The sequence below is a fragment of the Tamandua tetradactyla genome, chromosome 15 (assembly GCF_023851605.1).
Source record: "Tamandua tetradactyla isolate mTamTet1 chromosome 15, mTamTet1.pri, whole genome shotgun sequence".
In the NCBI taxonomy this organism is placed as follows: Eukaryota; Metazoa; Chordata; class Mammalia; order Pilosa; family Myrmecophagidae; genus Tamandua; species Tamandua tetradactyla.
Window position 1 is genome coordinate 38310041 of NC_135341.1, and position 27181 is coordinate 38337221.

Sequence of the window (27181 nt, forward strand, 5' to 3'; positions counted from 1 at the left end):
TGTATTTTCTATATTGTTCACCTATAGCTTTGCCTATAGTAGATTATAGTTAATAACTTCTGATTATGTTCAAAAATTGAGTGTCTGGTATTCTGTAAAGATGGTGAGGTACATGATCAAAGAGGGGACCATCTTCCCTAGCTGATTTAGGGAACATGAATGTATTTTTTCATGACAGGAGGACTAAGTGTTGTAGTTTGTTTGACAGGGCTATTCACAAGCAATTCATGAAGTAGGAGTACTTAATCCAACAACATAAGTCCCATATTCATAGCCTTTGGTCAAAAATGTGACTTCACTTGCCTGATAGTAATATAACTTTTTATGGAAATATAATCTACTCTCACCTCTTTGTATATGCTATTAAAATAATTTTGAGATATGATTTGGGAATGAAGATATATGGAAAAGGTAAAGGAGTATATGAATTAAAATAAAAGACCTGACTTGAATAAATTACTGTGAAATAAGGGAGCCTCTTCTTGTTCTGAAATTTTAGGGTTTGGTTTTTCTTTTGTTTAAAACAGCTCTTAAGAATTTCTAGGAACGTTTTTTCCCTTTGCAGTGCTCATCATATGAGATATCTTTTTTCTTTAACCAGGCAGTTGCAGCGTGCAGAATGGCTGACCTCAGTCTTGCAGATGCATTAACAGACCCACCTCCAGAAATTGAGGAAGAGATAAAGCGGGACTTTATTGCCACACTGGAGGCAGAGGCCTTTGATGATGTTGTGGGAGAAACTGTTGGAAAAACCGACTATATTCCTCTCCTGGATGTTGATGAGAAAACTGGAAACTCAGAGTCAAAGAAGAAACCGTGCTCAGATACTAGCCCGGTTAAAGGTAAATATTTTAAGCCAAACTGAATATATAGTTTACCCTGCTTTGTTTAGAAAGTAGATTAGAGATCTGCTCTGGGTCATAAATTTGGAAACCTTGAGGAGATTGAGCTAAGTTTTTAGTATAGGTAAGTAACTTTCTGTTTATCTAAATTTCTTTAAAGGACCAAAGAGGTAGGCTCATCACCTTTTAGTTGCATGTGTGTTTATGATACTCACTTTTAACCCTAAAATATCTCTTGTAATGCTTCAACTACAGTATAATCTGCTTCCTAACTTCCTAAATTAAGATGTCTGATGTGTCTACTCTGAAAGAAGCTTTGTAAAGTTCAGTGCTTACGTAAGGACTTAATTTAGAATGAAATCAGATGATATTTATTGTCTCTGGGGGTAATCTCAGGTCAGGAATAAAACATGGATTAAGCTTTATAAAAAGAGATTTGCTGCATTTATATTTGCTAGATTAGATTTGGTAATATTGGTTGAGAATTTTTATGTCTATGTTTGTGAGATGTATTAGTCTATAGTTGTTTTTTCTTATAAAATCATTGTGCAGTTTTAGAATTGAGGTCATTTTGACCTCATAAAAAGACTTAAGTATTCCCTCTTCCTTTATGTTATAAAATATTTTAAATATTTGATATAATTCTTCAGTAAAGCCGGTATGGTCTTAGAATTTTTTTTGTTAGGTTTTTAATTTGGAATTCAATTTTTTAAAAAGAGATTTAAGACTATTCAGGTTATCTATTTCTTCTTAAGTGAGAGTTTTTATCTTTCAAGGAATTGGTCCGTTGCCTCATAGTTGTCAAGTTAATGGCAATAAAATTGTAATATTACCTTATTTTCCTTAACATCTGTAGGATTCATTTTCATGTCCCTTTTTCCTTCCTTGTATTGGTTATTTGTATCTTCTCTTTTTCTGTATAGAGATTTATCAATTGTATTGATTTTTTTTTAAAGATCTTGCTTTTGGTTTCACTAATTGTTTTTGTCTTCAGTTCCTTTTTGTATCTGTATTTCTTTCATTCTACTTACTTGGGGTTGATTGGCTTTTTTTTGTTTCTTAAGATGGCAGCTTAGATAATTGACTTGAGATTCTTATCTTCTAATGTAAGCATTTAATGCTCTAAATTTCCATCTAATCATGACCTCAGTTGTGTCTGTTAGATTTTGATATGTTATATTTTTTAATTCAATTCAAAATACTTTTTTACTTCAATTCTATTGATCAGAATGCATCCTTTGAAATTTCAGATATTTAAGTTTATTGACGTTTGTTTTATGGCTTGGAATATGGCCTATCTTGGTCAGTGTTCCATGAGTACTTGAAATAATGTGCATTGTGCTGTTATTGGATGGCATGTTAATTAGGTCTAGCTGGTTGATAATGTAGTTCAAATTTTCTGTATCATCTTAATGGCTTTGTCTACTATAACCATTTTTATAATGGTTCTTGAGAGGGAAGTGCTAAATTCTCCAGTATATTTGCAGATTTGTTTCTTTCTCCTTTTAATTCTGTCAGTTTTTTTATTTTTTATTTTTTTATTAACGGAAAGAAAGAAAAAAAAAGAAATTAACACAGCATTTAGAAATCATACCGTTCTACATATGCACTCAGTAATTCTTAACATCATCACATAGATGCATGATCATCGTTTCTTAGTACATTTGCATCGGTTTAGAGGAACTAGCAACACAACAGAAAAAGATATAAAATGTTAATATAGAGAAAAGAAATAAAAGTAGTAATAATAGTAAAAAAAAAAAAAAACCCTATAGCTCAGATGCAGCTTCATTCAGTGTTTTAACATGATTACTTTACAGTTAGGTATTATTGTGCTGTCCATTTTTGAGTTTTTGTATCTAGTCCTGTTGCACAGTCTGTATCCCTTCTGCTCCAATTATCCATTATCTTACCCTGTTTCTAACTCCTGCTGGACTCTGTTACCAATGACATATTTCAAGTTTATTCTCGAATGTCTGTTCACATCAGTGGGACCATACAGTATTTGTCCTTTAGTTTTTGGCTGGACTCACTCAGCATAATATTCTCAATTCTGTCAGTTTTGAACTCTGTTGCTAGGTATATATACATTTAGAATTGTTGTATCTTCTTCATGAATTGACCCTTTTTTTATTATGTAATATCCCTCTTTAGGAGAGGGGTAGGGAGTATGAGATATCTGAGTTCTTTTTTCTTCTTTTCATCCCTTTTTCTGGAGTGATGCATATGTCCTAAAAATGATCATAGTGAAGAATACGAAACTGTGATGATAATTGTGAGCCAATGATTGTATAATATGATTGGACTGTATTGTGTGGGTGTGGATATTTCTCAGTAGAAATATTTTTAAAAATCCCTCTTTATCCCCCAGTAATGTTCATTGTTGTGAAGTCTAATTTGTCTTTTGTAAGTATAGCCACCCAGCTTCCTTTGAGATAGTGTTTGCACGATCTCTTTATTTGTCTTTCTATTTTCAAACTATTTCTTTTCTTTTATTAAAAGTGGGCTTCTGGGCACACGGGTGGCTCAGTGGTAGAATTCTTGCCTTCCATGCGGAAGACCTGGGTTTGATTCGCAGTCCACACACCTAAATAAAGTGGGTTTCTTATGAATAGCATGTAGATGAGCTTTGCTTTTTTTTTTAATCCATTCTGGAGATCCCTGTCTTTTAATTGGCTTGTTTAGACTATTTTTACTTAATATATATGATTGATGTGGTTGGATTTAAATCTGTCATCTCACTGTTTATCAGTTTGCTTTTTATTTGTTCCATCTGTTCTTTATTCTGTTTTTCTGTTTGCTTTTAAATTAATTGAATGTTTTTTATGATCATTTTTTCTCCAGTATTTAATTATATTGCACATTTCTTTATAAAATTGTTTTATATTTGACCTAGAATTTACAGTTTACAGTTTTAATTTTTTCCAGTTTGTAAAGTAATGAACTTCTAATTCCCCATTTATCTTTTGTTTTATGGTTGTTATATATTTCATTTATATATGTTATTAACCACAATACTTGTTTATAATTTCTCTTTAGGTGGATCTTTTAGAGTGATTGAAAATAAGAAAAAATGTGTTCTACATTCTACATTTATTCTAATTTATTTTTTTTTCCAATTATCATTTTTGGCACTCCATTTCTTTGTGTAAATTTACATTTCTCTCTGGTACCATACTCTTTCTGCCTAAAGAACTTCCTTTAACATTTATAGCACAGGTCTGCTGGCAATATCACAGGTTTTGTTTGTTAAGGTGGTTGTGATGTTGCTTCTATAACCTAACCTAATGGAAGAGAAACTTCTGTTGCCTTTAAGTATGCTGTTTTTGGGGTGGATTGAGGTTATTGGCAACCACAAATCATCAAAAGTATTACAAATTTAAAATATAATCATATCCATATAAATATTTAGTCTAATTAAAAATTGGATTCCTTAATGATAATTGGGAATATTCTCTCTTTTAAATTCATAATGGTCAGTGGAGTATTTGTCCTAACTAAATACTTACCTAAAAATCAGGAAAATTTAGGAGGAAGTCAAGAAATGGTAAGGGATATATATATTGTAGTACCTTTGGTCTTGCCTAAGATTCTCTTTCTGTCTATATTAACTCACCCCTCATCAGTAAGAGGTGGAAGAAACGTGTTTCTTTTCATTTTCTATTTTTCTTTAACTGTGTATTGCTTCCATTACTTGGACTGTGTGTAGGTGGCTGAGGACAGCTAGATGGTAGCAGTAGATCTCTTTATGCTTCATTTTGGGTGACTTGATCAGTAGACTATTAAGTTGACCTAAGAGGAGAAAACATTTTTAGAAACTATTTTGCTTATAAGAAGTTAAATCTTCCCTGCTAATTAAAAAAAATATTTTATTGAGATATATTATGCACCATATAGTCCACCCAAAATATATTCAGTGGCTCAGATATCATCACATAGTTGTGTATTCACCACCATGATCATTTTTAGAATATTTGCATCACCCCAGAAAAAGAAATAAAAAGGAAAAAGAAAAGAACCCATATATCCCATACTCCTTCCCCCTCCCTCTCGTTGACCACACGAGTATTGCAATCTACCCCAATTTTTTTAAACCCCTATCCTCTTCCTCCATTATTTATTTATTTTTTGTCTTTACTTTTTTACTCATCTGTCCATATCCTAGATAAAGGGTGCTCCAGCCACAAAGTTTTCACAGTCACACAGTCACATTATAAAAGCCATATAGTTATGCAACCATCTTCAAGAATCAAAGCTACTGGAATACAGTTCAACAGTTTCAGGCACTTTCATCTAGCCACTTCAATATACCATAAACTAAAAAGGGATATAAATATAAAATTATATATAGATATATAAAAAAAATAGATATAAATAGGTATCCCTTTTTAGTTTATGGTATATTAGAGTAACCTCCAGAATAATTTCTTGGCTGTACTTGAAATCTCTCAGCCATTGAAACTTTATTTATTTTTAATTTTTGAAACTTTATTTTGTCTCATTTCTCTCTCTCGCCTTTGCTCAAGAAGGCTTTCTCCATCCCATGATGCCAGATCCCAGTGAATTATGTCCCATGTTGCCAGGGAGAATTACACCCCTGGGAGTCATGTACCACATAGTGCAGAGGGCAGCAGGTTCACCTGCTTAGAGAGAGAGGCCACATCTGAGCAACAAAAGAGATTCTTTAGGGGAGACTCTTAGGAATAATTATAAGTAGGCTTAACTTCTCCTTGGCAGGAATAAAGTTTAATAGGGGTGAACCCCAAGATTGAGGGCTTAGCTTGTTGTATTGGTTGTCCCCATTGCTTGCGAGAATATCAGAAATTCTCCAGATGGGGAAGTTGAATATTTCTTCCTTTCTCACCAGTTCCCCAAGGAGACTTTGCAAACACTTTTTATTCTCTGCCCAAATTACTCTGGGATATATCAGGGCATCATACTAACTTGTACAAACCAACAAGATCTCGCTCTCTATTCAAGATTCCATGTAATTATGATGTTTGGATAACTGACTGTACAAGTTAAATTATATAATGTGCTACCAAAAATATAAATTTTGAACCAAATAAACATCTTTTCCTTTGGTCTCACACAGAAGTTGAAGTTCTAAAATACAGACCATATCATCATTTACCGTTTATTCTGATTTACCTTAGTCCTATCCAGATCAGCTTCATTCATATTTCTAGTTGAAGTCTAATCCCTTTTTCAACTTTTTAAACAGTTCCTGTATAGGGTAATACTGGCTTTCATAGCTTCAGAGCTCTAACTCTGAGTCTCAGGTGTCACGTAAATACCCGAAGCTCCAGGGAATGACTAGATTATAAACAAATAGCTCAGCATCTCAGAATTTAGAAATATCAGTTACAATTACAGATTAGATGTAACTGTTGTAAGGCCTTACAATCTAGGAACCTTTACAACAGGCTCCAACCTGATAACCCATGCTCTCAACTTCAGTTCTCTGAGTTTGTATATTGTAGTTAGTCCATATTTGATGCGTGAGGCATGATAATATTGGTCTTTTTGTTTCTGACATTTCATTCAGCATACTGTCCTTAAGGTTCATTCACCTAGTTGCATGCCTTACAACTTCATTCCTTCCTGCAGCCATTTGGTAGTCCATTTTACATACACACCACAGTTCTCCCTTCTGTTTCTCAGTTGCAAATCTCTAACACTGTCACCATGAACACCACTGTGCAATGTCCATTTGTGGCCCCACTCTCAGTTCCTCCAAGTATATACCTAGCAATGGGATTGCAGCATCATATGGCACCCCCACCACTAGCCTCCTGTGGAGTCACCACACTGCCCTCCAGAGGGACTGTGCACCACTGTGCTTCTCTATCAACAGTGAGTAAGTACATCTCTTTCTCCACATTTTCTCTAACACTTGTATCTCTGTTCATTTTAAAATGGTTTTATTCACGTATCATACAGTCCAAAAGTAAAAAATCAAGTTCCTAGTATAATCACAAATGCCTTTGCCACCACAATCTGTATGAGGATGTTTCCTTTTCTTCTGCAAAGAATCCTATACCCCTCCCCACCCTAATATTTTTTAATGCTTTTTAGTAGAGAGGGTGTAGGTTTACAACAAATATGTAGAAAGTCCAGAGTTCTGATATACTACCCCCCTCACTTGCGGTTTTCCCTATTATTAATACTTTGTATTAGTGTGGTACTTTCGTTATAATTGACAAAACATTATTTTAATTATACTATTAATTAATTATAGTCTATAGTTTTCATTAGGGTTCACTGTTTGTGTTGTACAGTCCTATGGTTTAAAAAATTGTTCATTTTGATAACATTATACAACCTGTATTTCCCCTTTAACTACATTCAAATATCCAATTAAAGTGATGCTAATTACATTCACAGTGTTGTGCTCCATCCCACCATCTCTTACCAAAACATTTCCATCATCCCAAACGGAAACTCTGTACCAATTAAACATTAACTCCCCATTCCATACACCCACCCCAACCCCTGATAACCTGTATTCTAGTTTCTGACTGTGAATTTGCTTATTCTAATTATTTCAAATACTGAGATCATACAGCATTTACCCTTTTGTTTCGGGCTTATTTCCCTCAACATGATACGTTCAGGGGCCATCCATGTTGTCCCATGTAACATAACTTTATTCCTTTTTACTGCTGTATAATACTCCATTGTATGTGTGTTTGTGTGTGTGTATATATATACATGTTATATTTTTTTCTCCATCTGTTGGTGGACACTTGGATTGCTTCCATCTTTTGACAATTTTGAATAATGCTGCTATGAATAAAGTGCAAATATCTGTTTGAGCCCCTGCTTTCAATTCTTTCAGGGGTATACACCTGAAAGTGGGATTGCCAGTTCATATATAATTCTATACTTTTTTTTACATTAAAATTTTTTTAACCCCTGCTAATATTTTAATATGTAAATACCCTATAATGTAAAGCTCGTGTGGGTGCAAGGGTGGTTCAGCAGTATAATTATTGCCTGCCATGTGAGACACCCGGGTTTGATTCCTGGTCTATGCACTTCCCCTAAAACAAACAAACAAGCAAAATAAACAAACAAAAGAGTCAACAAATGGTGCTGCAATAACGGGATACTCACATGGAAAAATAATGAAATGTGACCTTGCCATATAGCATACAAAAAAAAAAAAAATTCATTAACCCAGGAAGGCTGGTCTAGAAACAGCTAACAGAGATTACTTCAGGAAGGGGATCTTACTGGCTGGGAAATAGGAGGGATACTTATGTTTACTGTCTCTTTGGGCAAATTGGATTGTTGTAGGTGTGCATTTCTTAATCTATTCAGAAGAATAGCATAAAGTTTATAATCAAAACATAATGGAAATTTATATTGCTAATATTTTTTCCATGCAAATTACCTTAAGATTTTTTGTAGAGGAGTGGCTAAAGATAAAAAGGGGAGGGAGAACTGGCTGTTTGGATAAATGGAACACGTAAGGAAGGGAGCTTCCTCATTTGGTCTTATAGAAATCTAGTGCAGTGAATGAGTTCTCTGTGAATGGAGATTTCTCTGAGTGTAATTTTTTTCTTTTTTTTTTTCACATGGGCAGGCACTGGGAATCAAACCTGGGTCTCCAGCATGGCAGGTGAGAATTCTGCCACTGAGCCACCGTCGCACCGCATGAGTGTAATTTTAATAGAGCATCTGACTGATATCTTTGCTAAAATGGCAGGTTTCATATTTGTGTTTTAGCTGAGAAGTATTTTAAATGAGATTTTTTCCTCAGAAGTGGTAGAAGGACCCTTGACTCCAATATTTTTATATTTATTATATATCCAATCTTAAATTTTATTTTGTTCTTCCATGAGATTCGGTAAGCTGTCAGTGGTGCTCTTGATGTGAATTTGCAGTAAGTTCACTTAGACCAACCAGTGAGAGCTTAACAACTGTATAGTTTGTTAAGCTGTTGGAATGTAATATACCAGAAATGAAATGACTTTTTTTTTCCTACATGTTGACATCTTTATTAATACAGCTTAATCTGACAAAGTCTGACCATGAGCATGTTGGTTATTTTCCTTTGGAATTGATGAACTCAGGGAAAAAAAAAAGAATTTTGAGTATAGACCATAAAACAAAAGACCACCTAGTGTTATCTAATTTTTTATATAATGTTGATAGTTTTTCTTCAAAAATAAAAGTACTGAAATAAATTCGAGATTCCTTAGAATGAAGAAAATAATACATTGCAAATTAAGCAATGAATTTGCAAGATGATGCAGCAAACTACTAGGCACACAGTTTAACAGGAACTTAATATTCACTGAAAAAGGAAATTGAAACTCTGACCATAACCTTTATGAAAATTTATAAAAGCCCTTTTCCGAATTTGCTTTTAACGACTTCATAAATACCAGAAGAACAACTGGACACAGTTTAAGATGAGAGTTAGCAAAGTTTCTCTTTCCATAAAGCAAACTTATAAGTCTTTCCCTTTGGCACCTTTTTTTCCAATCCTCCTTTATTGTGTTGAAGAGACACTCAGTTCTTTGATATTTTGGCTTAGGTGGGTGGTTTCCAGACTGACTGGGCTCTCCAGGTATGTGGTTCCTATCACTGGATCTTTTCCTGTCACTGGATCTATGACTGCCCACCTTGAAAATGATCTCACTAGAGCTAGTTCATGCTTCACATGCTTTGTTCGTGGAACAGGTAATGCTTTGAGAAGCACGATATCCCCAACAGTGCACTGCTGGAGAGCATCATGAGCAAAATAGATTTTCCACTTATTAAAATACTTTAATAAATAGGTATCCAGAATGTGACCAAAGTATGTTTTCCACTTATTAAAATACTTAAATAAATAGGTATCCAGAACAAGCCTGGTCACTCTTACTTTAGCAGTTTTTTTGGATTGCTGTCCCAGTCACCTTCCCCACAATCCATTTGGCATGGATGGATGAGCGAGCTATTGACATTATAAGGCTTTGGTCACCTCAGGAATGGAGGCTATCCAGGAGTGCAGCCCAGGAAGCTTGGAATGACTTTAAAAAAGGAAATTTAATAAGTTACACGTTTACAGTTTTAAGAAATTGAAAGTGTCCAAATTAAGGCACCAACAAGAGTTTACTGTCCCTCAAGAAAGCCTGAGGGGTCTGGAACACATGTGTCAAGCTCCGTTCAGCCTCTGTTCCTGTAGGGTTTCCTCACTTTGCTTCTCAGTGGTTGTCTTTTATGTTTTGGTTTCCCTTGTCTCTCTCCAGGTTCTGGCTTGCTTGACATCTCATGGTGATGTTTGCTGGGCTCCATGCATCTCCAAACATCCATGTGTCTGTGTTGGCATCTGTGTCAGCTGTGCTCTGAAGTTTCTGTCATTTCTGGCTTTCTCCAAAATGTTTCCTCTTTTAAAGGATTCCAACAGACTAATCAAGACCCACCTGGAATGGGTGGAGTCACATCTCCATCTAATCCGAAGGTCCCGCCTTCACTTGGGCACATTACATTGCCACGGAAGTAATCTCATCAAAAGTTTCTGCTCTGCGGGATTGGATCAAGATTAAAAGAAACAGCTACCCCCTACAAAATTGAGTCAAGATTAAAGCCTGGCTTTCAAACCAGCACACCAACCATTTTTCTGAATCTAGATAGAGAAAGGGCAATCAATTGGATTACACATAACAGAACTCTTTCAACAGTGGAGTTTTTTTTTTTTTTAATTCTCATGTGCTCACCCTAATTGCCCTAAAAAAAATGAGAGGCAGTAAATCAGGCTTGCCCTCATGACACTATTCAAAATAGAAAAAGCTGGTTTCTGTTCTAGGTGAAGAACACTCCATACCTGGGTGCGCAGGTTGGCAAGTAGAGTGCAGACTGAATTTGAGATCCCACTTACTCTCATTGTTGTGTTCCCTTGTGCAAGTATAAGCTGTACTAAAGTATGCAGTGGTCCTATAGGGAGGAATCCCTATGAAGTAAACCTATCGAAAGAAAACAAAAAATATAAAGTATTGTCCTTGGTTAATGCCTAAAACACTTAATAATGATTTAACAATGTGCTATAGCCGTATGGGTCTGCAGAGTTGTATCAGGGGCTGATTAATAATAAGTAGTGGTGGGCAGGCTACGGTGGCTCAGCAGGTAAGAATGCTTGCCTGCCATGCCAGAGGACCCGGGTTTGATTCCTGGTGCCTCCCCATGTAAAAAAAAGTAAAATAATAATAATAATAAGTAGTAGAAGGGTTGGCAGGGGAGCTAGCCTGTGCTTATGTCAGGTCTCAGCATGTGTTTCTTGTGCATCGTAATCCACAACTTAGAATGCCCTGTACGTATTTTAATTTTAGGCTTCTGGGTAAAATGCCATCTGAATAAAAGAGTCCATTGTTTACTAAAAAAAAAAAAAAGCTTGAAAACTTCTGCAGGCCTATTAATATTGCAGGTGCCTTTCAGAATCAAGAAGGCCATGTATGATAGTCTCTCACACTGGGATAGTGACAAGCTGGAAATCAAAGCTTACCTATTTGCAGCTCTAGAGGAATGTCTGCTAGCCCTTTGTTATCAGAGCAGAGTTGAGCAGTGTGGCAAATTCTGTGACTTATAATTAGTTCATATTAGTGAGATCGTACCATATGTGACCTTTTGTATCTGACTTATTTCACTCAACATCATGTTCTCAAGGTTCATTCATGTTGTCATGTGCTTCAGGATTTCATTCCTTCTTATTACTGAATAATATTCAATTGTATGTACACCACATTGTATTTATCCATTCATCTGTTGTTGGACACTTGGGTTGTTTCCATCTTTTGGCAATTGTGAATAATGCCACTATGAGCATCAGTGTGCAAGTGTTTGTTCTTATCCCTACTTTCAGATCTTTTGGGTACATACTGAGTAGCAGAATCGCCTGGTCATGAGGCAACTCTATACTTAACTTTCTGAATGTTCTAGTTAGTAAGCTGCCAGAATGTGATACACCAGAAATGGGACAGCTTTTTAAAAAAGGGAATTTATTAAATTGCAAGTTTACAGTTCTAAGGCCATGAAAATGTCCAAATTAAGGCACCAACAAGGGGTTACCTTCACTCAAGAAAGACTGATGAAGTTTGGGGTTTCTGTCTCAGCTGGGAGGGCACATGGCAACATCTCCTAGCTTTCTTTCCCGGCTTCTTGTTTCATGATGCTTCCCCCTGGGCATTTTCTCCAGAGGTCTCTGGCTGCGGGGACTCTGTTGATTCTAGTGGCTCTAAAGCTTTTTTCCAAAATGGTTCCCTCTTAAAGAGCTCCACTAAGCAACTCCACCTTGAATGGGTAGAGCTTCGGATTCCATGGAAACCATCTAATCAAAAGTTACCGCCCACAATTGAGTGGGTCATATCTCCATGGAAACAATAAAAAAGATTCCATCCAGCGATATTGAATGAGGATTAAAGAACTTGGCTTTCCTGGGGGTACACAACATATTCAAACCAGGACACTGAGGAACTGCTAAACCATCCTCCACATTGGCTGTACCATTTTACAATCCCACCAGTAGTGAATAAGTGTTCCTATTTCTCCTCATCCTCTCCAACACTTGTAGTTGCTCAGTTTGATAGCGGCCAATCTAGAAGATGTGAAATAATATGTCATTGTGATGTTGATTTGCATTTCCCTAATACCTAGTGAAGATGAACATCTTTTTTATGTGTTTTTTAGCCATTTGTATTTCCTCTTTGGAAAAAAGTCTTCATGTCATTTGTCCATTTTTAAATTGGGTTGTTTGTCTTTTTTGTTGTTGAGCGTAGGATTTCTTTATATATTCTGGATATCAAACCCTTAAAAGATATGTGGTTATCACGTATTTTCTCTTATTGAGTTGGCTGCCTTTGACAAAATTCTTTAAAGCAGAAAAATATTCAGTTTTTAGGAGGTTCCATTTATCTATTTTTTCTTCCATTGCTTGTACTTTGGTTATAAAGTCTAAGAAACTACCACCTATCACTAGGTGAAGATGTTTTCCCTACAGTTTCTTCTAGGAATTTTATGGTCCTAGCCCTTATATTTATGTATTTGATCCACTTTAAGTTGATTCTTGTGTGGTATATGAGTTAGCAGTCCACTTTCATTCTTTTAGATATGGAGATCCAGTTTTCCTAGTACTGGTTGTTGAAGAGACTGTTCTGTTCCAGTTGAATGGACTTGGCAGACTTGTCAAATATCAATTGACCATAGATCCGAAGGTCTGTTTTTGAATTTTTCAATTCAATTTTATTTGTTGGTGTATCTATGTTTATGTCTGTACCATGTTGTTTTGACCGCTGTGGCTTTATATTATGCTTTAAAGTCAAGAAGCATGAGTTCTCCCACTTCATTCTTCTTTTTCAAGAAGCTTTTTAATTATTTCCAGCCCTCATTCTTCCAGATAAATTGGATAACTGGCTTTTTCATTTCTGCAAAGAAGGCTTTTGGAATTGTGATTGGTATAGCACATTGAATCTCCATATCAAATTGGGTAGCATTGACATCTTAATGACAATTAGCCCTCCAATCCATTTATTTAAGTAGTCTTTGATTTCTTTCCATTTTTTAAGTCATTCTTTGAGTACTTCCAGCAATGTTGTATAGTTTTCTCTGTACAGGTCCTTTACATCCTTGGTTCAGTTTATTCCTAGATATTTGGTTCCTTTAGTTGCTATTGTAAATGGAATTTTAAAATTGATTACCTCCTCATATAGTTCATTATTAGTGTATAGAAACACCACTGATTTGTTTCATGTCGATCTTGTATTCTGCCGCTTTGTTGAACTTATTAGCTTTAGTAGCTTTGTCTTTTTTTTTTTTTTTTTTAGATTTTCTAAATATAGGATCATGTCATTTGCAAACAGTGAAAGGTTCATTTCTTATCTATTTGGATGTCTTTTATTTCTCTTTCTTGCCTAATTACTCTAGCTAAAACTTCTAGCACAATGTTGAACAACAGTAATGACAATGGCATCTTTGTTCCTGGTCTTAGAGCAAAAGCTTTCCATCTAACACCATTAGGTACAGTGTTAGCTGTGGGTTTTTCATATATGCCCTTTATGATGTTGAGAAAGTTTCCTTTGATTCTTATAAAGTGTTTTTATCAAGAAAAGATGCTGGGTTTTGTCAGATGCCCTTTCTGTGTCAGTCAAGATAATCTAGTGGTTTTTCCCTTTAGATTTGTTAATGTTGTATATTACATTAATTGATTTTCTTGGTTTGAACCACCCTTGTATACCAAGGATAAAACCCATTTGGTCATATGTGTAATTCCTTTAATTTGCTATAGGATTCAGTTTGCAAGTATTGAGGATTTTTGCATCTATATTCATTAGAGATCTTGATCTGTAGTTTCCTTTTCTAGTAGTGTCTTTTAAAGGCTATGATATTAGGGTGATGTTGGCTTCATAGAATGAGTTAGTGTTCCCTTTTCTTGAATTTTTTTGAAAGAGTTTGAAGAGAATTGGTGTTAAGTCTTGTTGGAATGCTTGGTACAATTCACTTGTGAAGCCGTGGCTTTTCTTTGTTGGAAGGTTTTTGATGACCCATTGAATCTTTCCTTGTGATTAGTTTGTTGAGATCTTCTATTTCTTCTTGAGTCAGTGTTTATTGTTTATGTGTGTGGTAGTTAGATTCAGTTGTCAACTTGGCCAGGTGAAGGCACCTAGTTCTGTTTCTGTGAACATGAGCCAGTGGTACGTGAACCTTATCTGTTGCTGATTACATCTTCAATCGGCTAGGAGGCATGCCTGCTGCAATGAATGACGTTTGAGTTAATTGGTTGGTGCTTAAATGAAAGAGTGCAAGGTAGCGCAGCCCAAGCAGTTCCGCATACCTCATCTCGGCACTCGCAACTCAGCCTGGGCCTTTGAAGATGCAGAAAGGAATCACCCCGGGGAAAGTTGATTGGAACCCAGAGGCCTGGAGAGAAGGCCAACAGAGATCATCCTGTGCCTTCCCACGTAAGAAAGAACCTCAGTGGAAGGTTAGCTGCCTTTCCTCTGAAGAGCTAACAAAATAAATCCCCTTTTATTAAAAGCCAATCCATGACTGGTGTGTTGCATTCCGGCAGCTAGCAAACTAGAACAATGTGTTTCTAGGAAATTGCCCATTTTATTTAAGTTGTATAGTTTGTTGGTGTACAGTTGTTCATAGTATCCTCTTTTGATCTTTATCTCTTCAGGGTCCATGGTTATGACACCCCCCCATTTCTGATTTTATTTATTTGCATCTTCTCTCTTTTCATCTTTCTTGGAAGAGCCATGGGTCTGTTAATTTTATTGATTTTTCTCAAAGAACCAACTTTTTGTTTTATTGCTTTTTCTCTATTGGTTTTTTGTTGTTGTTGTTGTTCTCCATTTCATATATTTCCATTCTAATATTGTATATTTCTTTCTGTTTGCTTTAAGATTATTATTATTTAAAAAAAATTTTTTTTTAGTTACTCTACTTGTTCAGTTAGGTCTTTGGTTTTTTTTAGTTCTTTATTCCTTTTTAATGTAGGCATTTTAGGACTACAGATTTCCATCTCAGCACTTCCTTCCCTATATCCCATAGGTTTTGTTCTCATTTTCATTTGTGTCAAGATGTATATCTGTTAGGTTTGGTTCATTTATCATATTATTTAGATTTTCTGTTTTCTTAATGCTCTTGTATAGGTGTTCTGTCTATTGAAGAGAGTGTTGTATTGACGTATCCCACTATTATGAAAGAAACATCTGTTACTCCCTTCAGTTTTGCCAGTGTTTGCCTCATATACTTTGAACCATCTTCATTAGGTGCATAAATATTTATAGTAGTTATTTCTTGTTAGTAGAGTGCCCCTTTTATTAATATATACTGTCCTTGTTTGTCTCGTACAACATTTTTGCATTACAAGTCTATTTTATCTGATATTGATAGAGCTACCCAAGCTTTTTTTGGTTACTGGTTATGTGGAATATCTTGTTCCAACTTCTCACTTTCAATCTATTTATATTCTTTGGGTCTAAAATGTATCTCCTGTAAACAGCATCTTGATGTATCATATTTTTTTTATCCATTCTGCCGATCTTTGTCTTTTGATTAGCAAGTTTAATCCATCAGCATTCAGTGTTATTATTGTAAAGGGAGTACTTACTTCAACCATATTATCCTTTAGCTTTTGTTTGTCAGATCTCCTTTATTTTCTCCTTTTATCCTTTTAGTTACCCTTAAACTTCATTTCTGTACTCTCCTGCAAGTCTTTCTCTTCCATCTTTTCTTTTCAGCCAGCACAATTCTCTTTAGTCCTTCTTAGAGGCTAGTGTCTTGTTAACAAATTCTCTCGGCTTCTGTTCATCTGTGAATATTTTAAACTACTTCATTTTTGAAGGACAACTTTTCTGGTTAGAGAATTCTTGGTTGGCAGTTTTTCTCTTTTCAGTATTAAATATATCACTTACTTTTCACTCCATTGTTATCTGATGGGAAATTGGCACTTAGTCTTATTTGGCTTCACTTGTATGTGGTGAATTGCTTTTCTCTTGCTGTTTTTGTAATTTTATCCTTTTCTTTGGCGTTTGACAGTAAAATTAATATGTATCTTGGGAGTGGTTCTATTCCAGTCTGTTTGGAGCATGTTGGGCTTCTTGGGTTTATATATGTAGTCCTTTTAAGGGTTAGAATATTTTCAGCCATTATTTACTCAAATATTCTTCCTATCCCTTTTCTCCTCTCCTTCTGGAACACACACTGTGATGTATATGTTTGTGTGTTTTGTGTTGTCAGTCATTTCCCTGAGACCCTGCTCAAATTTTTCAGTTTTCTTCTCTGTTTGTTGCTTTGCTCCCTAACTTGCTCATCCTTTCTTCTGCCTCTTCAGATCTACTGTTGTGTGTCTCTAGTATATTTTAAATTTCATTTTCATAAGATCTATAACTTTTATGTGTATTCTTTCACATTATTCTTTATGGTAACCTAGTGTCTTAATATCCTTTATATCTTTATTCATCTCTTTGAATTTCTTTAGGACATTTGTTTGAACATCTTTGATTAGTTCCAAATTATGTGTTCCCTCATACTTTTAGTCTTTTCCTTTGACTGGGCCGTATCTTCCCGTGTTTCACTATGCATTGTGATTTTTTGCTGATATCTTGTCATCTCATTATCTTGATGAGTCTCTTCTGAAGATTGGTTTCTCTCTCTTGTCTATGATTTAGTTATTTCTTGGGTTTGTATTAGAGTACTGCTTTGATAATTGGATTGTCAGTATTTCCCAGCCCAAAACAGGGTTGGGTACCAATGAAGGGGGATAGACCAGCTCTGATGAGCCTGGGTAGGGTCTAGAGAGGCTCTGAAAAGCCCTGCAGTTTTCCCCTTCACTTTCCAGCCTTCCTAGCCTTCCCAGAAGATGGCATTCTTTGGAGGTCAACATCGTCAGACCAAGCAGGGCTGAAACTACAGGTATCCCTTTTTCTCACTTCACTGGCTCAGTGTTGGGCTGTGCCCCCCCTCTTTACTTGGGGCAGAGGGCTCCCACAGCCACTCCAGTCTGCAGCAGTTCTCCAGGCAAGAATTGGGCCACCTGCTGCTATTTCCCTTAGTGGGTGATGGGCGCTAGGAGCCAAGGCTGGAATTGCAGTGTCTGCTTCTGGTTTTATAGTCCCTTCATTCTGCAGACCAGGGCGTTAAAATGTCCTCCCCTGTCCCCTGGGTCCCCAAACAGTTGATTTAGACAGTTTCTCCTTGGCTGTTTGCTGCTTTTGGGCAATAAGTTGGTTCTGCCATTCCCTCCCTTTTCCTCCATTTTGAAAACTCCTCCTTGGTGCTCTTTTGTAATCATCACTCCTCAGTTACTTGGAACCATCTGGAGGTTTTCCAAAAAAATAAACTTAGTAAGTGAAACTTTTTATGTGGTCTTAGAGCCCTGGGTATTTTTTAGGATTTACAGCAATACTGTTGGTTGGGGCTTGGCATATCATGGCAGTTAGCATATCTAACTGCAGCTTACTTAAGGGTTACCTCCAGAATAGCCTCTGAACTCTATTTAAAATCTCTGGGCCACTTATACTTTATTTTGTTTTATTTCTTTCTACTTTATTTCTTCCCCCTTTTTGTCAGGTAGGCATTGTCAGTTCCTCAGTGCCAGGGCCAGGCTCATTCCTGGGCATCCTGTCCCATGTGGCCAGAGAGAGTCACACCCCTGAATGTAGTGTCCCACATAGGGGGAAGGTAATGATTTTACTTGCAGAGGCTTACAGAGAGAGGCCACATCTGAGCAAAAAAGAGGTTCTCTGGAAGTAACTCTTAGGCATAGTTATAGGTAGGCTTAGCTTCTCCAATACAGAAATAAGTTTCGTATGAGCAAGCCTCAGTATCAAGGGTTTGGCCTATTAACTTGTGAGTCCCTAATGTTTGAAAGGGTATCAGAGATTTCCCAGGTGGGAAAATGTAATGGTTCCATATTTTTTCTCTAGTCTTTCAAGGGACTTTGCCAATAATTTTTAATTATCCGCCCAACATACACGGGAATGTATCTTGGTGAGTAATAAGGTTTTGTATCAGGAGGCACCTAATGTCTGTTTTTTTGTGATATGGACAGCTGTTTTTCTCAATGCCTAAAATCCATTTATTCATCAGGAGTTATAAAGTAGTTATACACTAAATCTTTATCACTTCTTTTATTAGTGGAATACTTTCAATAAAAGAAAGATCCTTTTTCTGCAGTTTGGCTTACCAGGCAAGATGCTTGATTTCCCCCCTTTATTTGGCTTTATTTATTAACTTATTATCCTTAAATAATGAATTAGGTCCTTAACATCCTCCAAAGATGACCAGTTACTTTTTCTCCATGTCTATGACCTCATGAATTTATCTATGCTTCATGCATTTTTTGGGGGGTGGGGCTGGGGTGGGGTGCATGGTCTTGGAATCGAACCCGGGTCTCTCGAATGGAAGGTGGGTGTGCTACCACTGAACATGCTTGATGCATTTTGATTCATTATTTTGTTTTGTTTTTTTTGCTTTTTTGGGGGGGGTAGTGGTGTGGTACATGATCCAGGAATCGAACCCGGGTCTCCCGCATGATAGGTGAGCATTCTACCACTGAACATGCTTGATGCATTTTGATTCATTGTTGTTATTGTTTTTTTTTACTTTTTTTTTTTGGTGGGGGTAGTGGTGGTGGTGCATGATCCGGGAATGCATGATAGGTGAACATTCTACCACTGAACCATCCTTGCACCCTCATCATTTCTGTTATTGACATCCAAATCATCTCATTTTAGGCAAATGGGAGATGCTTTATGTAAATTTTTAAGTTCTTTTGACATGATCCCGTTGCTTCTTTGCTATCAGATGTAATAGGTGTTCCTCATCCATCTGGTAGAATTCTGCTCCAGGCTTGGAATCGGTGACTTCTCCAAAAAAGCCCTGTTTATTTTAGTGTGAAATTGTATTGAAGTTCACAGTGTGGGTACTAGGGATGTTTTGCTTTTGGGTTTGTCATTGTTGTTAGGCCTTTTCTGTTTACATAACTATACTCTTAACCCTTCTCTCCCCCATTTGTTCTTGCTTCTACTAGTATTTTATCTTTACCGTTGCCTTTTTAAATAATCTGTATAGCAAAATAACTGGAAACAAACTGATATCAAACTACTCATAAAATGCCTGTCACTTTGGGAAATAATTCTCAAGTATATTTTTCAGAACATTTATACTACCTGATTTATTATTATTATTTTTTGGCCTCAGAAATATTACCTTCCTAATAATTGCTGTCAGCTCTATATGACCCTATTTTCTGGATGAGGAAGAGAAAACACAAGGTTTTTCTTAGATGTGAATAGAAAGCAATACTTCTGTGACTCTTCAATCAAATGAACATCTAACATTTTGTTGACTGATAATCACTTAATTTTTTGGTGTGTATGCCCAAATAGTTTTACTTTTGAGCTTGAGAGATTACCTTCTTCCTAACATTCCAGGAGGTCTTTGACACTAAGAATTTGTTTCTGTAGAATATTTTAACCCTAGGCATTGATTCTTAAGGTGTGGTATTTGGACACGCATCATTAGTTTCACTTGGGAGCTTATTTTTTAAACTACAATTATTTTGGCCACACTGTGGAATCAGAAACTCTGGTGTTGGGGTCCAGAGATCTGTTGCTTCAGTAAGCTCTCCCAGGTATCTTGGATGCACACCAAAGTTCGAAAACCATCGATCTAGGGGAAAGAGCCTAAGTAAATCCTGGAAAGTAATTTCTGCAGTAATTTCTTCTGGCTCAAGCCATTGCAGATGGCCACCAGAGGGCAGTATTGTCACAAGTCTGATTTATGCTGCCCTAGAGGTGCCTTTGTATCATCGGAATCGTGGAAATCCTGTACCTGACCCCCTTCCTGCTGCCAGCGGTTCTCCCATACAGTGGACTCACTCCAACTCTTCCCCACAGCACACATGTCTCTCAGCTTCTTTCTGTATCTCTTCGCTTTCGGTTTGACTTCTCGTCTGTAAACTCTTAGGGGGAGGGGAATAAATTAAAAAATTATTAAACAAAACAGTAAATTTGAATATCTGTATCTCAGGGAATGTGATTTACATTCCCTGAGATACAGATATTCTTGAATTCCAGGAATAAATTCTACTTGGTGTGGTATATTATCCTTATACTATATTGTTGGATTTGGTTTGCTAGTATTTTGTTCAGGATTTTTACATTTAAATTCATAATGAATATTGTTCTGTAATTTTCTTTTCTTGTAGTCTCTTTATCTGTCTTTGGTACTGCGGTGATGTCAATCTCATAGAATGAATTAGGTAGTGTTCTTTCCTTTTCAGCTTTTTGGAAGAGTTCAAGAAGGATAGGTGTTGAAATCTTTTAAAAATATATGCTAGAAAAAAATGTTTATTTGGTACAAAATTTATATTTTGACTAGTGCATTTCCTGTTATAACTTATGTGGACAGCTTAATTAAATACCGTAGTACTTGGAACCTTGCGTAGGGCATGAGATTTTGTAGGTTTGTCCAGAGTGATGCCTAGATAAATCTCAAGGCGATTTGAATAGTGAATAAGGAAGTATTTGCAGAGTCCCCTAAGGGAAATAGTGAGAAAGGGGGAAAATTCAACTTCCCCAAGTGGAGAATTCTTGATTTTCTCACAGGCAGTGGGGACAGCCAAAGCAATAGGCTGAGCCTCCAGTCTTGGGGTTTGTTCATGTGAAACTTAATCCCTCAAAGGATAGGCTAAGCCTACTTAAAATTCGTCCTAAGAATCACCCCAAGAGAACCTCTTCTGTTGCTCAGATGTGGTCTTTCTCTCTCTCGGCCGACACAGCAAGCAAACTCACTGCCCTCCCCCTGTCTACATGGGACATGACTCCCAGAGGTGTGGACTTTCCTGGCAACGTGGGACAGAAATCCTAGAATGAGCTGGAATTCAGCATCAAAGGATTGAGAAAATCTTCTCAACCAAGAGGGAGAAGAGTGAAATGAGACAAAATAAAGTGTCAATGGCTGAGAGATTCCAAACAGAGTTGAGAGGTTATCCTGGAGGTTATTCTTATGCATTAAGTAGATATCACCTGTTTAGTTAAGGTGTAACAGAGAGGCTGGAGGAAATTGCCTGAAATGTGGAGCTGTATTTTGGTGGCCATGTTTCTTGAAGGTAATTGCATGATGATATGGCTGTCGCAGTGTGACTGTGTGGTTGTGAGAGCCTTGTGTCTGATGCTCCTTTTGTCTACCTTATCGATGAACAAGTAAAACATATGGATTAAAAATAGATAAATAATGGGGGAACAAATGTTAAAATAAATTTAGTAGATTGAAATGCTGATGATCAGTGAAGGGGAGAGGTAAGGGGTATGGTGTGTATGAATTTTTTTCTGTTTTCTTTTTATTGCTTTTTCTGAATTGATGCAGATGTTCTAAGAAAAGATCATGATGATGAATATACTATATATATATATATATATATCTGCTAGAATTCAGCAGTGAAACTATCCAGTTCTGAAATTTTCTTTGTTGGGAGGTTTTTGATTATTGATTCAATCTCTTTACTTGTTATACATCTATTGAGGTTTCTGTCTCTTCTTGCATCAGATTAGGCAATTTATATATCTCTAGGAGTTTGTCCATTTTGTGTCAATTTCCTAATTTGGTCACATATAAACTGTTCATATTACCTTCTTATAATCCTTAAAATTTTGTCACATGCCAGCTTTCATTCTTGATTTTAGTAATTTGTTTCCTGTCTCTCTGTCTTTGTCAGTTTGGCTAAGTCGATTTTATTGATCTTTTTAATGTCCAGCTTCTGGTTTTTAGATTTTGTATTGTTTTTCTAGTCTCTATTTCATACATTTATGCTCTAGTGTTTACTATTTACTCCCTTCTATTAACATTTGATTTAGTTTGCTCTTGGTCAGTATACCTATCTTTATGCCTGTACCATGCTGTTTTGACCACTGTAGCTTCGTAATAGGCTTTAAAGTCAGGTAGAGTGAGACCTCTCACTTCATTTTTCTTTCTCAAGATATTTTTTAGCTATTTGGGGCACCCTACCATTCCAAATGAATTTGGTTATTGGTTTTTCTATTTCTACAAAGTAAATTGTTGGGATTTTAATTATTATTGCATTGAATCTATACATCAAGTTGGTTAGAATTGATATCTTAAGTATGCTTAGTCTTCCAGTCCATTAACACAGTATGCCTTTCCATTTATATAGGTCTTCCATGATTTCTTTAAGCATTTTTCTTGTAGTTTTCTGTGTATAGGTCTTTTGTATCCTTGGTTAAATTTATTCATAAATATTTGATTCTTTTGGTTGCTGTTGTAAATGGATTTTTTCTTGATTTCCTCCTCATTTTGCTCATAACTAGTTGTTCTAGTTTGCTAGCTGCCTGAATGCAATATACCAGAAACGGAATGACTTTTACAAAGGGGAATTTAATAAGTGGCTAGTTTATAGTTCTAAGGCCAAGAAAATGTCCCAATTAAAGCAACTGTATAGAAATGTCCAATCAAAAGCATCCAGGGAAAGATACCTTGGTTCAAGAAGTTGATCCAAGGTATCCAAGAAGATACCTTGGCCGATGAAGCTCAAGGTTTCTCTCTCAAGTGAGAAACACATGGCGAACACAGTCAGGGCTTCTCTCTCAGCTGGAAGGGCACATGGCGAACATGGCTAACTTTCTCTCCTGGCTTCTTGTTTCATGAAGCTCCCCGGGAGGCATTTTCCTTCTTCATCTCTAAATTCGCTGGTTCGTGGGCTCTCTGGTTCGTGGTGCTGCAGCATTCTCTTCTCTCTTCGAATCTCTCATTCTCCAAAATGTTTCTTCTTTTACAGGACTCCAGAAACTTCTCAAGACCCACCCAAAAGGGGGAAGACATGTCGTCACCTAATCCAGCTTAACAACCACTCTTGATTTAATCACATCTTCAGGGAGATGATCTCATTAATTTCAAACATACAGTGTTGAATAGGAATTATTCTGCTTTTATGAAATGGGATTTAGATTAAAACACGGCTTTTCTAGGGGGCATACATCCTTTTCTAGGGGGCATACAAACCAGCACACTAGTGTATAGAAACACTACTGATTTTGCGTGTTGGCCTTGTACCCTGCCACTTTGTTTTTCCTCTAAGATCAGGAACAAGACAAGGATGCCCACTGTCACCACTGTTATTCAGTATTGTGCTGGAAGTTCTAGAAAGAGTAGTTGGACAAGAAAAATACATAAAAGACAAATTGCAGAGGAAGAAGTAAAACTCTCACTGTTTGCAGACAACATACTACATGTTGAAGATACTGAAAAATCTACAGCAAAGCTATTCGAAAACAGTGGCCTATTGCTTTGGTTGTCCCCACTGCTTGTGAGAATATCAGGAATTCTCTACATGGGAAAGTTGAATTTTCCCCCTTTCTCAGCATTCCACCATGGGGACTTTGCAAATACTTTTTATTCACTGTTGAAATCACTCTGGGATTTATCAGGGCATCACTTGGGACAAACCTACCAAATCTCAGCCCTACTCAAGGTTCCATGTACTTATGGTGTCCACATAAGTTATATTAGAAAATGCACTAGTCAAAATACAGATTTTGTACCAAATAAACATTTTTTGCTTCAGACTCACACATAAGTTAAAGTTTTTAAATATAAATTACCATCTATTTTCAGCGCCCTGCAATATTGACATTCCTTTGTTCTTCCTCATGCAAAAACATATTTAAATTTGTACATTTAGTTACTATCATTATACACTCTAGGCATTCCTAGATTATGCCATCTCAGTCTTTATTGTCTATCTTTCCTTCTGATTTCATTTGTGCTTCCAGCCCTCCTCTCTCTATTGGTCTCACATTCGGCTTCATTCAGTATACTCACATTATTGTATTACAGGTAGGTAGTATTGTGCTATCCATTTCTGAATTTTTACAATCAGTCCTGTTGTACAATCTGTATCCCTTCAGCTCTAATTATCCAATATCTACCCGATTTCTATCTCCCGATGGTCTCTGTTCTTAACTGAAATTCTCCAAGTTCATTCACTGATGTTAGTTCATATCAGTGAGACCATAAGTATTTGTCCTTTTGTTTCTGGCAAATCTCACTCAGCATACTGTCCTTAAGGTCCATCCATGTTGTTACATACTTCCCTTCCAAGGGGATAGTTAATTCCTCGATTTTTGCTTTTTCTTCTTTTTTGATATAAGCATTTAGGGCAATAAATTTCCCTCTTAGCACTGCCTTTACTGCATCCCATAAATTTTGATATGTTGTGTTTACATTTTCATTTGCTTCCAGATATTTACTGATTTCTCTTGTAATTTCTTCCTGGACCCACTCACTGGTTGTTTAAGAGTGTGTTGTTGAGCCTCCATATATTTGTGAATTTTATGGCCCTTTGCCTATTATTGATTTCCAACTTCATTCCTTTATGATCTGAGAAAGTGTTTTGTATGATTTTAATCTTCTAAAATAATTGAGACTTGCTTTGTAACCCAGCATATGGTCTATCCTTGAGACTGATTCATGAACATTGAGAAAAATGTGTATCCTGCTGTAGTGGAGTGTAATGTTCTATAAATGTCTGTTAAGTCTAGCTTATTTATTGTATTATTCAAATTCTCAGTGTCTTTATTGATCCTCTGTCTAGATGTTCTGTCCATTGATGAGAGTGGGGAATGGAAGTCTCCCAACTATTATGGTAGATGTGCCTTTCTTTTCAGGTATTTTGGAGCACTCTGGCTCATGAATAAATATTTATAATTGTTATGTCTTCCTGTTGAATTGTTCCTTTTATTAATACATAGTGTCCTTTGTCTCTTTTAACTGTTTAACATTTGAAGTCTAATTTGTTGGATACTCCTGCTCTTTTCTGATTGTTATTTGCATGAAATACCTTCTCCCAACCTTTCACTTTCAACTTCTGTTTATCCTGGGTCTAAGATGTGTCTCTTGTAGACAACATGTAGATAGGTCCTGTTTTCTTAATCCATTCTCCCAGTCTATGTCTTTGATTGGGGAGTTTAATCCATTAATATTTAGTGTTATTACTGTAAGGGCAGTACTTTCTTCTACCATTTTGCCTTTTGGATTTTATATGTCATATCTAATTTTTCTTCTTTTTACCTTACCTTTGTTCAGTCTTCATTTCTATACTCTTTTCCACACCATTCTTTCCTGTCTTTTCCTATCTGTCTCTAGTGCTCCCTTTAGTATTTCTCGCAGAGCTGGTCTCTTGGTCACAAATTCTGTCGGTAATTTTTTTGTCTGAAAATATTTTAATTTCCCCTCATTTTTGAAGGACAATTTTGGTGGATATACAATTCTTGGTTGGCAGTTTTTCTCTTTTAGTATCTTAAATATATACCACTGTCTTCTCAATCTCCGTGGTTTCTCCTGAGAAATCTACGCATAGTCTTTTTGGGCTTCCCTTGTATGTGATGGATTTTTTTTTTTTTTAATTTTGTGTTAGAAATATTTTTTTTATTAATTAAAAAAAATTAACTAACACAACATTTAGAAATCATTCCATTCTACATATGCAATCAGTAATTCTTAATATCATCACATAGATGTATGATCATCATTTCTTAGTACATATGCATCGATTTAGAAAAAGAAATAGCAAGACAACAGAAAAAGAAGTAAAATGATAATATAGAGAAAAAAATAAAAATAAAAAATACAAAAATATATAAGACAAAATAACTATAGCTCAGATGCAGCTTCATTCAGTGTTTTAACATAATTACATTACAATTAGGTAGTATTGTGCTGTCCATTTTTTTTTAGAAATCATACCATTCTACATATGCAATCAGTTATTCTTAACAACATCACATAGATGCATGATCATCGTTTCTTAGTACATTTGCATCGGTTTAGAAGAACTAGCAATATAACCGAAAAAGATATAGAATGTTAATATAGAGGAAAAAAAATAAAAGTAATAATAGTAAGAACAAAACAAAACAAAACAAAAACCTCTAGCTCGGATGCAGCTTCATTCAGTGTTTTAACATGATTACTTTACAATTAGGTATTATTGTGCTGTCCATTTTTGAGTTTTTGTATCTAGTCCTATTGCACAGTCTGTATCCCATCAGCTCCAATTACCCATTATCTTACCCTGTTTCTAACTCCTGCTGAACTCTGTTACCAATGACATATTCCAAGTTTATTCTCGAGTGTTGATTCACATCATTGGGACCATACAGTATTTGTCTTTTAGTTTTTGGCTAGACTCACTCAGCATAATGTTCTCTAGGTCCATCCATGTTATTACATGCTTCATAAGTTTATCCTGCCTTAGCCACTCCTGCTCTTTTCTGGTTGTTATTTGCATGAAATATCTTTTCCCAACCTTTCACTTTCAACCTATGTTTATCTTTGGGTCTAAGATGTATTTCCTGTATACAGCATATAGAAGGATCCTGTTTTTTAATCCATTCTGCCAATCTATGTCTTTTGATTGGGGAGTTCAGTCCATTGACATTTAGTGTTATTACTGTTTGGATAATATTTTCCTCTAACATTTTGCCTTTTGTATTATATATATCATATCTGATTTTCCTTCTTTCTACACTCTTCTCCATACCTCTCTCTTCTGTCTTTTTGTATCTGACTCTAGTGCTCCCTTTAGTATTTCTTGCAGAGCTGGTCTCTTGGTCACAAATTCTCTCAGTGACTTTTTGTCTGAGAATGTTTTAATTTCTCCCTCATTTTTGAAGGACAATTTTGCTGGATATAGGAGTCTTGGTTGGCAGTTTTTCTCTTTTAGTAATTTAAATATATCATCCCACTGTCTTCTAGCTTCCATGGTTTCTGCTGAGAAATCTACACATAGTCTTATTGGGTTTCCCTTGTATGTGATGGATTGTTTTTCT

The 27181-nt window shown here is 36.0% G+C and overlaps 1 protein-coding gene and 1 pseudogene across 11 annotated transcripts in view; one reads left to right on the top strand and one right to left on the bottom strand.

The window, feature by feature from the left end:
- Window positions 1-27181, top strand: part of LOC143657255 (microtubule-associated protein 4-like) — a 286603-nt gene that overhangs the window by 65098 nt on the left and 194324 nt on the right. For 10 of the 11 annotated variants that reach the window (XM_077129454.1, XM_077129453.1, XM_077129457.1 and 7 more), the window contains 2 exons: window positions 602-842; window positions 8434-8469. In XM_077129454.1, coding sequence (XP_076985569.1) covers window positions 620-842; window positions 8434-8469 — 259 coding nt within the window. In that variant the 5' untranslated portion in view covers window positions 602-619. The remainder of the gene's footprint in view (window positions 1-601; window positions 843-8433; window positions 8470-27181) is intronic. The other variant, XM_077129450.1, reaches the window with a different exon arrangement.
- Window positions 9346-9802, bottom strand: LOC143657266 (small ribosomal subunit protein uS17m pseudogene; annotated as a pseudogene).